The sequence below is a fragment of the Ctenopharyngodon idella genome, chromosome 6 (genome assembly GCF_019924925.1).
Source record: "Ctenopharyngodon idella isolate HZGC_01 chromosome 6, HZGC01, whole genome shotgun sequence".
NCBI lineage: Eukaryota > Metazoa > Chordata > Actinopteri > Cypriniformes > Xenocyprididae > Ctenopharyngodon > Ctenopharyngodon idella.
In genome coordinates, this window is record NC_067225.1 from 11,573,096 (window position 1) to 11,584,193 (window position 11,098).

At 35.7% G+C, this 11,098-nt stretch overlaps 1 protein-coding gene and 1 long non-coding RNA gene across 3 annotated transcripts in view; one reads left to right on the forward strand and one right to left on the reverse strand.

Annotated features, from left to right (window-relative positions):
- The window catches only part of LOC127513925 (uncharacterized), a 757,994-nt gene that overhangs the window by 471,234 nt on the left and 275,662 nt on the right, over positions 1–11,098 (forward strand). The gene's annotated exons all lie outside the window — the stretch shown is intronic.
- LOC127513912 (GTPase IMAP family member 4-like) lies at positions 5,086–10,564 on the reverse strand. Of its 2 annotated transcripts, XM_051896127.1 has the most exons (8): positions 10,488–10,564; positions 10,085–10,148; positions 9,300–9,983; positions 7,870–9,219; positions 6,096–7,441; positions 5,952–6,009; positions 5,752–5,832; positions 5,086–5,671 (listed from the first exon to the last, which is right to left on the reverse strand). In XM_051896127.1, the coding sequence occupies exons 2-4, from the start codon at positions 10,107–10,109 to the stop codon at positions 8,915–8,917; spliced, it is 1,014 nt and encodes a 337-aa protein (XP_051752087.1). In that variant the 5' UTR covers positions 10,110–10,148; positions 10,488–10,564; the 3' UTR covers positions 5,086–5,671; positions 5,752–5,832; positions 5,952–6,009; positions 6,096–7,441; positions 7,870–8,914. The 2 variants fall into 2 exon arrangements, with proteins under 2 accessions (XP_051752087.1, XP_051752088.1); XM_051896128.1 differs by lacking the exon at positions 10,488–10,564 and having other exon boundaries at positions 5,948–6,009; positions 10,085–10,481.

Sequence of the window (11,098 nt, forward strand, 5' to 3'; positions counted from 1 at the left end):
TGTGTAAAAATTGCTGTATTGCTTGCTTAAAATGAACCCAAAATATGTTGGAAATTAACATTTATTAATATTAAATATAATAATTAAACAATAAACATTTATTAAATTGTTTATTAATAAATGATCACCTTTTGATTATTATTGTTGCTTCTATAGTAATTATGTGTCTGATTTTTAATTTCCAACCTATTTTGGGTTCATTTTGGCCAGCCACAATAGTTGAGTTAAATAAAACTACCCAGCAGGTTGGGCAAACATTTAACCCAAGTGCTGGGTTTGTCCATTTTCAACCCAACTTGGGTTGTTTTTAACCCAGCATTTTTTAGAGTGTAACAATAATGGAAAGATGAGGATTAACAGCATGTCACAATATCACCCCGTTTGGACTTTTTCTGTTTTGCACCATTTCCTGCCAGTCTGTCATCATAGTTATGCATTTCAATTCACTAACTTGAAATTCGATTCAATATCAGTTATTTTGGATATACTGTATATCAGGTACAGTACATGGCAAATTTTCTCAAGAAAAAAAATCTCTCAACTAATACTGTAAAATATACATGGGAATCAGTTGGTACTACATTAATATTTAAGGTTAAAATGAACTGATTTGCATACGAATCTGTTATTTAAAAGGTGATTAAATTATATAAAGAAAGCAATCAAAGAATGCTCCCTTTACAATCGCTGGAGCTGTCAATCAAACAGCACGAGTTTATCAGTGACTCGCGCCAAAACTCCCGTTTTATTCAACGAATCTCTTACAACCCGCAATTCTGGAAATGTTGGGATGTTTTTTAAATTTAAATAAAATGAAAACTAAAAGACTTTCAAATCACATGAGCCAATATTTTATTCACAATAGAACATAGATAACATAACAAATGTTTAAACTGAGAAATTTTACAATTTTATGCACAAAATTAGCTCATTTCAAATTTGATGCCTGCTACAGGTCTCAAAATAGTTGGGACGGGGGCATGTTTACCATGGTGTAGCATCTCCTCCTCTTTTCAAAACAGTTTGAAGACGTCTGGGCATCAAGATTATGAGTTTCTGGAGTTTTGGTGTTGAAATTTGGTCCCATTCTTGCCTGATATAGGTTTCCAGCTGCTGAAGAGTTCGTGGTCGTCTTTGACGTATTTTTCGTTTAATGGTGCGCCAAATGTTCTCTATGGGTGAAAGATCTGGACTGCAGGCAGGCCAATTTAGCACCCGGACTCTTCTATGACAAAGCCATGCTGTTGTAATAGCTGCAGTATGTGGTTTTGCATTGTCCTGCTGAAATACACAAGGCCTTCCCTGAAATAGACGTCATCTGGAAACCTTTATATACCTTTCAGCATTCATAGTGCCTTCCAAAACATGAAGCTGCCCATACCGTATGCACTTATGCACCACCATACCATCAGAGATGCTGGCTTTTGAGCTGAATGCTGATAACACGCTGGAAGGTCTCCCTCCTCTTTAGCCCGGAGGACACGGCGTCCGTGATTTCCAACAAGAATGTCAAATTTGGACTCGTCTGACCATAGAACACTTTTCCACTTTGAAACAGTCAATTTTAAATGAGCCTTGTCCCACAGGACACGACGGCACTTCTGGACCATGTTCACATATGGCTTCCTTTTTGCATGATAGAGCTTTAGTTGGCATCTGCAGATGGCACAGCGGATTGTGTTTACCAACAGTGGTTTCTGGAAGTATTCCTGAGCCCATTTAGTAATGTCATTGACACAATCATGCCGATGAGTGATGCAGTGTCGTCTGAGGGCCCGAAGACCACGGGCATCCATTAAAGGACTTCGGCCTTGTCCCTTACGCACAGAGATTTCTCCAGTTTCTCTGAATCTTTTGATGATGTTATGCACTGTAGATGATGAGATTTGCAAAGCCTTTGCAATTTGACGTTGAGGAACATTGTTTTTAAAGTACTCCACAATCTTTTTACGCACTCTTTCACAGCTCTGCTCATCTTTACTTCTGAGAGACTCTGCCTCTCTAAGACATCCCTTTTATAGCTAATCATGTTACAGACCTGATATCAATTAACTTAATTAGTTGCTAGATGTTCTTCTTAGCTGAATCTTTTCAAAATGTCTTGCTTTTTCAGCCATTTGTTGCCCCCGTGCCAACTTTTTTGAGACCTGTAACAGGCAACAAATTTGAAATGAGCTCATTTAGTGGATAAAAGTGTAAAATTTCTCAGTTTAAACATTTGTTATCCATGTTCTATTGTGAATAAAATATTGGCTCATTTGATTTGAAAGTCTTTTAGTTTTCATTTTATTCAAATTTTAAAAAACCTCCCAACATTTCCAGAATTCGGGTTGTAGTTAAATCGAGTTTGCACTGTTAGTTAAGATGAAAGCATTCGATAGTGTGCAGAAATTGAGTTATAATGACGAGACCACTGCTTTCATGCGCTCAACAACATGTCTGTGATCGGCTACAATGTTCATCACTGCAACCTTTCATGCCACGATCTAAATATAATGCCATAGATCTAAATGCAATGCAACACTTTTCACGATTAGTTAACTTTGAGAGCTGTAATAGTAAAAACGTGCTAAAAGTTTTTGAAAGAGTAATCTGCACGTGTCAGAAAGACGAGATAGCAGATTCAAACTAGTGCTTAGATCCATAATGTGATTGTACTGGCATAACAGTCTGACTACTATTGGCCCAATTCTTGTGACTAAAATAACAATAATTCATTATAGCGCCCACCCTCACACACTGCACTAGAAATTCAAATAGCTTGAATGAATGTAACAGCCATAAAATAAGGCATCATAATGGTGTCATTTAAATAAGTGCATTTTGTTCTACGTATATATATATATATATATATATATATATATATATATATATATATATATATATATATATATATATTGTATAATATAATCAATTTTATATAACTGTAGCTATATGACAAATTAGTTACATTAATATATCTATATTAATTATATAACATGCATCTGAATACCTCTTAAGCAAACTAACCCTGGAATATGAGCTGCTCTGGAGCAATTTATGTTCAGAGAGTAAGTTGCTATGGCTACGTACATACCTTGAAAGTTACCTCTGTTTTTTGGAACCAAAAGTTGAGGTTATCTGCTTACCTATTCTTAAACATACCCAGGTATGTCACATAACCTGCTTTCTGGAATACCCCCTGAAATGCATAAAGGACTTGAATCAGTGAATCGGTTCATTAAGAACCTTCTGAACAAAGTGATTCAATAGAATGAATCGGATTTTCCAAAGCTACATATGAGAGAGATAGGACCGTTTAAAACCCTCTGGAGTCTGAGGCTGATTTGGGGTCGTGGTGTAGTTTTGACATGCCCTGACATTGTGCTTTTTTCAGTTGCTTATAAACATATTATTGACAAAAGTCTCATTACACTGTATTCAGCAGAAACAAAGCTACAATAATATGTGAGCAACAAGTATGTACATGTTTGTATTTTTGAGAGAATTGCGTATATGCAGGGTTTTTGAAAAAATAAATAAATAAATAAGTCACTGAAATAAGGCCTCAAAACACATACTAAATATTTCTTCACAAGACTTTTGGGAACTGTATATTTAGCCTACAGTTTTTGCTTCACAATGATGTAAAAATCATTCTGCCTGCTCAGACACATAAAACAATGTATTCATTTAAAATTTCTAAGACACTTTTTGTTTAGGATGGCCGTATGGAGGTGTGTTCTTCATGAATAATGCTGTGATTCACACCTGAGGTGATTAAGACCCTGCCCCTAATTAGCCGCATAATGAGCCCTTAGGTCAGGAATGTGACTGAGTGAACTAAGAAAGAATGCAATGATAAAAGAAATATATAATTTTTTGTTTATTTAAGTTTATTTAAAATATAGTTAACTATATAAATGAGAGTCAAAGACACATTTTGAGTACACAGTTATACCTGGAAATAAATCCAGTTCAAAGATATATGAACATCACATACCTGGCATTTGGTGTTTGGTGCACCTTGTCGTGGTGAGTGGGCTTTTAACCAAGACAGGCCATACTGAATTTTGTTGCAAAGGAACGTAACCACATGAATTAAAAGTGCTGCAGCGTTTTAAACCTTGTGTGGTATAAAATCAATAACAAATAAATAGTTATTTCAAGTTTTCTTTTGTATTTTAAGGTAAACTTACCTCAATAGTAAGCTGGAATGCAAAAGTTCGGTTCAAATTAACCACCAATATCTTCCATCCATATATTAGACAACTTGACATTCACATTGCGCTAGGCAGGCGTGGTTTAAGCAACCAGGCACCTCAGCTCCACCCATGTCCCGCCTCTTTGCCCATTTTCAGTTTTCCGGGAGTGCTGTCAAGATGGCGACGGCCCCATTTAGGCTTCAAAAACGCTCTTCAGAAACCTACGGCTGACATCACGGACACTAGGTCCATATTTTTTTACAGTCTATGGCATGGTCTGAAGATGGTCTGGTTCAATTTTCGTGAAAATCGGAGCAACCGCCTAGGAGGAGTTCGAAAAGTATGTTTTTCAGAAAATTCAAAATGGCGGAAAACATTTCATGACAGAACATGACATCATAGTAAGCATGCAATCGAATCATCTTGAGTCAAGGAATCAGAGGGAAAAGGTAACTCAAGATATTTCGTTGCAAATTTAAAAGTAATTCATTACTTGAAAAAGTAATCTGATTACATAACTTTCATTACTTGTAATATGCACAATGCACATTCACAAATATATATTTCTTTTACTTAAAAACATAAAATACTATTCTGGACTGTTTGCACTTATATCTGTACTAGCTTGTATCTGTTCAACTTTCAAACGTTCCTTATGATTCTGTTGCTTATGATGTTGTTCTGGATAAATTTGAATGCAAATGTATGCTGTAAAAAAAAACTTCAGTTCAGTTGCTGTTCTAAATTCATAATAACAATCAACTTGGCTGTATAAATCATGTCACGTTAAATTATATTAAACTGACAAAAAAAAAAAAAAAAATAGCTAATTGAATCTCATATAACTTAAGAAACCTATAAGAAAAGTTGAAGTGTCACAAACTGCTCTGAGACACAAAGATTGAGGATCCAAATGCAGTAGTTTATTAAAAGGGTAACCCAAAGACATAATCTAAAAAACAGGCAGAGATCAAAACACAAGTAAACTGTCCAAAGGAAATGAGCAAGAAGTCAAAAACCATGAACATGAGAAACCAAAGACAGAGCACTCAGAAACGCAGTGAACGATTTCACAATGAATGACTGAATAAACCAGGCTTATATAGGTTAACAAGGTAAATGAGACACAGGTGGATGTAATCACACATGATGAGTCTGAGCAATGGATTATGGGAAGTGTAGTCCATGTGTGAAAGGCAATGAACATGAGGGGAGTGCCCTATGGTTGATATCAAAGGCACTCCAGCTGGTGATCGTAACAAAAAAGTAATGTACAAACATGTTACCATAACTTTTTGATCATACCAATTTTCCAAGCGCAATCCCTACAAGAACACCATATATTATTCCCATGCAAGACCCTGAAACTCCATATTGAGCTCCAGCAACTGAACCAATCAGTGCTCCAACTATAGCCGTCAATTTGTGGGTGTCCATATATACTTTCTTTGTCTTCTTTTCTGGATCTTCTTTGATTTCATATTTCACTGTAAAAGCAAATAACACTTATAAATCAGTGCTTTAGTAATTGTGAGAGCAGCTGCGGGTTTTGTGGAAAAATACTCACCGTTAAGAACATTTATATGGAAAGTTCCATGTGTCTGCTCACGTTCACGAAATATTTCTACCCTTTTCTCGATCAGTTGATCTTGAGGAATGAAGAAATCACCATGATTCTCATCAATTCATATTACTGCATAATGGTGTCTAATCGAATTATTCTATTGAAATAAAAAATAAAAAATAAAAAAAATAAATCACACCTACTCTTAGAAGATGTATCACCCATGATCACAGTATGTGCAGCTGCTCAGGTGTTTTTGCTCTTCATAGAAATTGATAAAAAAAAGTTTTTCCAAGCACAGAAAATATATCAAACAATAAGAAAAATTTGATATAGTATCAGCCTACCTCGCCTTGTTAGCAGCTTGTTTTTCTGTACCTTTACATCCGTATAAAAAATACTTTCCTTTATGCAGTTTATGGTGTTGTTTATGAACTTTGAACAATACTTTACCCTGGTAAATTAATATTTAATAATTGGATATAAGGCGCATGCGAGCTCTGGTGGTGTGATTTCGTAGGATCTCATAGTTGGTCATATGTTTCAAAAATCCAGATACTTTCTCAAATATCAGCTATACAGTTGCAAATACATAAAGACCTTTAATACATAAAGATTGCAAAATTTGTAACTGTGTGTCTGGTTAATTGACATTAAATACATGTTCTTCTGTGTAATGTCAAATGGTTTTCTGATGATTCTGTCTCTACACATTTCTGCAGTGTTTACTGGTGTGATCGTGTCTGCAGGCTCAGAGGCTTCTGCATGAGAGACTGTGTTACCAGAAGCTGCCGGATCAGCCCGCGGGTCTGGACTCACAGCACGAGTGTGTCCAGTTACACAATATCTGACCTGTCTGCTGTAAATGTGTGTGTGGATTCTTACGCTCTGTCTGTGTCTGTCTGTGTGTGTGTGTGTGTGTGTGTGTTCAGGCACTTGCTGGAGCTGTTGAAATGCACTGGAGAAAGTAACTCCGTCTTCATCGTTGGTCCACGAGGATCCGGCAAAACTATGATATGAAACATCTGCGATATACAGGGTTAGTTCACCCAAAAATGAAAATTATCCCATGATTTACTCACCCTCAAGCCATCCTAGGTGTATATGACTATCTTCTTTCAGACGAACACAATCGGAGATATATTTAAAAATATTCTTGCTCTCCAAAGATTTATAATGGTAGTGGACAGGGGGCGTGTTTTGAAGCCCAAAAAAATGCATCCATCCATCATAAATATAATCCATACAGCTCCAGGGGGTTAATAAAGGCCTTCTGAAGCGAAGTGATGGGTTTTTGTGAGAAAAATATCCTGCAGCAAGAGTTTTGGGGGGTCTTTTTTATTTATTTATGTATCCATTGGGACAAAGCATGGAAAATGTGGAAACATGTTAATAATATTAAAGAAGTGTTCTACAAAATACTACATGATTATACCAGTTAAGCAGGTTTTGGAAATATTTAAGCTGAATATTTCATAAACCTGTGAATTTTGTTGACTGAAAAAAATAAATAATTTAGCTTCTGAATTATGAACCAGATTTCTTACATTTATACAATTATACATAAACCTTTTGGAACAAACTAAAAACAAAAACTGCTGAAAACATGTAATGTTTTGAAAGAAATGTTTAAAATAGTTCAGACGCGCTGGATTTCAGTGAGAGCGGCTGATCTGCGTTTGCTCATCTTCACCTACAGACACATTCAAAACATCTCAATTAATAATGTGAAGACATGTTTAATTGACAGTGTATTATAAATACATGCAAATACACCAATTTATTACACAAAACAGTATGTTGGAAAAATATAAAGCAAACATTATAGTAGATAAATACAGTTACAGACTGCACTAACAACTCTGACAGATAATATGGACTTTTTTCAAGGTTCTAGACTCAAATGTAGGGTATTTTAGGTCCTGTAACTGGTCAGCATTTAATTTTTTTGCTTTGTTAATATGCTTTCCTTATTTTATTTTAAATAGTACTACAGTCTGACTTGAATTTTGACAGTGTGATTTTTATTTTAAATAATATTCCATGTAACTTCTACATAAATATGAGCTCATAAAATTAGTCACAGCTCAACTCAGATTGTCTTTTGCACATTTGTATTACCTTTACTCGTATTTATTTGTTGCTCTTCATGTTGTCTTTGTCCTGAAAAGTTATTTCATCCTTCTGTACACTTGAGTATGGATGCCCATGTCTTATACAAGATTTAGAAACACCATTTAAAACAGTTTAAGACGCAGTTTAATGTAATTACCCAAGAATGACCAGAGATTTCGCGCCACTAGCAGTGAGTATTTCCGGGATGCAGCACGTTGTATTTCCGGTAGCCACACGAGGCGCTGACAGCAGAGGGCGCTATGAGCTCCACAAAACTAAACCTCACTAGAAACACTTTAAACCTATTCATAGTACATTATATCCTAAATAGTTTACATTTAATAAATGCATAAAGGATGAAAGCACCAACAAATGGGAATCAACAAAAGATAAAGTAATATTTCCAGTGAATCTAATGAATTTCATCTCTCTGTAGTTCCATGAATAAACTCTTGCTTATTCCAGAGCCGGAGCTTGTTTTATCAGTAAATTGTTGCAGTAGGTGCAAACTCCAGAAATGGAAAATGGCCTGACATTATTTATGACACGTGTGTTTATGATTTACCAATAAACTGCAATGAAATACCATTAAATGTCAATATATTTTCCAAAATCTTAGTATCTGCTTACTGGGCCATAAATTTAGTTTAGACGTAACCTATACATATCCTAAACAAACAAAAATTATTTTAGTGAAAAATAAATTTTATTTGCACAGTGCTTGTACAGTCATTTAAAGCCCCATGATGACACACGAGAAACATAATAAAACACGCTGATGTGTTTAAAAAAAACACCTGAAATGTGTAAGATCCTTCACAGAAGATTTAAGAAACATCAGCGTGTTTATAAAGTATATTGCTGTTTTCACTGTAGCTCTGGACTCCACATTCTCTTCTTCACACAATCGCTCAGGCAAATCCATGAACACAACAGGACACAAAATCCAGCAAACACCTGCACATCTTTAATATAAAGCATATAAAGCTGGACTGTTTGCACTTTTATATCTGTACTAGCTTGTAACTTCCAAACTTTGTGATTCAAGTGCTTATGATGTACGCTGTGTAGGTTTCTTTAGATAAGAGTGTGAATAAATGTGTGGAGTGTAAATGTACATGGAGAAACTGGCAAGTAAAATCCCTACAACAACACCAAAGATTATTCCCATGCAAGACCCTGAAACTCCATTTTGAGCTCCAGTAACTGCACCAATAAGTGCTCCAACTACAGCCATCAATATCACTACAAACTGTTTGACGTCCATGTAGATTTTTGGAGTGTCTTCTAAAGGTGTATGTTTGTCAGCCTCTTTGGTTTCTTTCCTCTCCCTAGAATCTCCTTTATCTTTATTCACTGTAAAAGAAAACAACATTAATAAATCAGTGCTTTATTAAGTGTGAGAGCAGCTGTGGCTTTTGTGAAATTATACTCACAGGTAGGAGGATTGTCCAAACTTCCACGTCTGTGTCTGATCTCACTCTTTCCAGACGCTTTTGTCTTGCGCGGTATGACTTCATGCTTCAGTTCAGCTTGTGGTATGAAGAAATCACCATGATTCTCCTTCACCAGGTTGTCTATCTTCTTTAATAGTTCATTGATCTGAGCGGGAGATTCCCAAGCGCTCTTCTGAAGAACATAGGATCGTCCTCCACACTTTTCCAGGATTTTTTTTGAGCCGCGAATGTGCTCTTTGATTTGTGGTTCCTCCAGGCCATCATCACAAGCAAACAGCAGGATAGTGTGTTTCCAGATGCGCTCTGACAGCAACTCCATGTGCATCTGTGCTGCTGTAATTTCACTGGTAGAAGGTTCTTTAGAGAGAGTTTTTACAGGAATGACCAGAAGAAGAGCGTGAGGTCCTGGAGGACATAGTGACACGCTTCTGACAACTTCTTTCTTGATGCTTTTTGGGGTTTGCTTTGAGACTTTATCCCATCCTGGTGCTTCAACAACACTGATCCTTATTCCTTCATGTTCACACTGATGTAAAGTACAGAGCCCAACTTTCACTCCTGTCGGATTCTCACAGTTCAGCACTGATTTTACCACTTTATTCTTATGATCTCCAGCATTTCCTACGATCACAATTCTGAGATCTGACTGTACAGAGGAACCTCCTTTAAAGAGCAAACATGAATCAAATTAATATAGAGTTTATTATTCCATAATGGTGTTTAATCAAATTATTTCACTGTTAGAAAATGAAAAATTCACCTACCCTGAGAAGGCATCTTAGCAGCCATGATCACAGTATGTGCAGGTGTTTTTGCTCCTCATGGAAACTGATGACAACGAATATTTGGTTCATTGAACACCCACAGCTATTTGATCTTGTTTTAAAACATTGAGTTATGCCATCACAGAATATGTAACGTTAATTTTGTAGCACTATACCTATTTGTGGAATAGCAAAGTAGTAAAAGGTACATTTATACTAGTTTATTAGCACCGTGTTCACCCAATTGCAGTCATTAAATGTAAAACTTACAATTTAAAGTCTGAATCTTTTCACACATGGCTTATATTTCCAATATATTCTTTGCTTCTGACATAATCATTATGACAAACAGAACACAGAAAACATCAAACATAAATCAAAATTTGATCAAAAATCAGCCTACCTCGCATTGCTAGTTGACAGTACCTTTACTTCCGTATAATATTACTTTTATTTATGGTGTTTATGAACTTTGAACACCCAGTTAATATTTAATGATAGTTGGCTCATGTCGCAAGCGCTCTGGTGTGTGATCAATCGGGGGCGTTACCTGGCATTATAGAAGAATAAATACTTAAATACATTACCCTGGTAAGTTATTAATTATTGACTGGTAGTTGGTTATATGCAAAAGGTAGAGAAAAATATCAAATACACAAATACAAACACATACAGACTGAAAAAGAAAAACTTTATTACATAATGATTGCAAAATGTGTGGTTATTGACATTAAATACTACATACTACAACACATCATACTCAGTACAAACTATTTTAAATGGCATTTTGCTCTTTGTGCTTTAATTATAATGCAGCTTGAGCTTTTATGAGCTCTAGTAACCTAATTTAAAGGGTTAGTTCACCCAAAAATGAAATTTGTCATTAATTACTCACCCTCATGTCGTTCCACACCTGTAAGACCTTCGTTCATCTTCAGAACACAAATTAAGATATTTTTGATGAAATCCAGTGGCTCAGTGAGGCCTGCATTGACAGCAAGATAATTTACACTT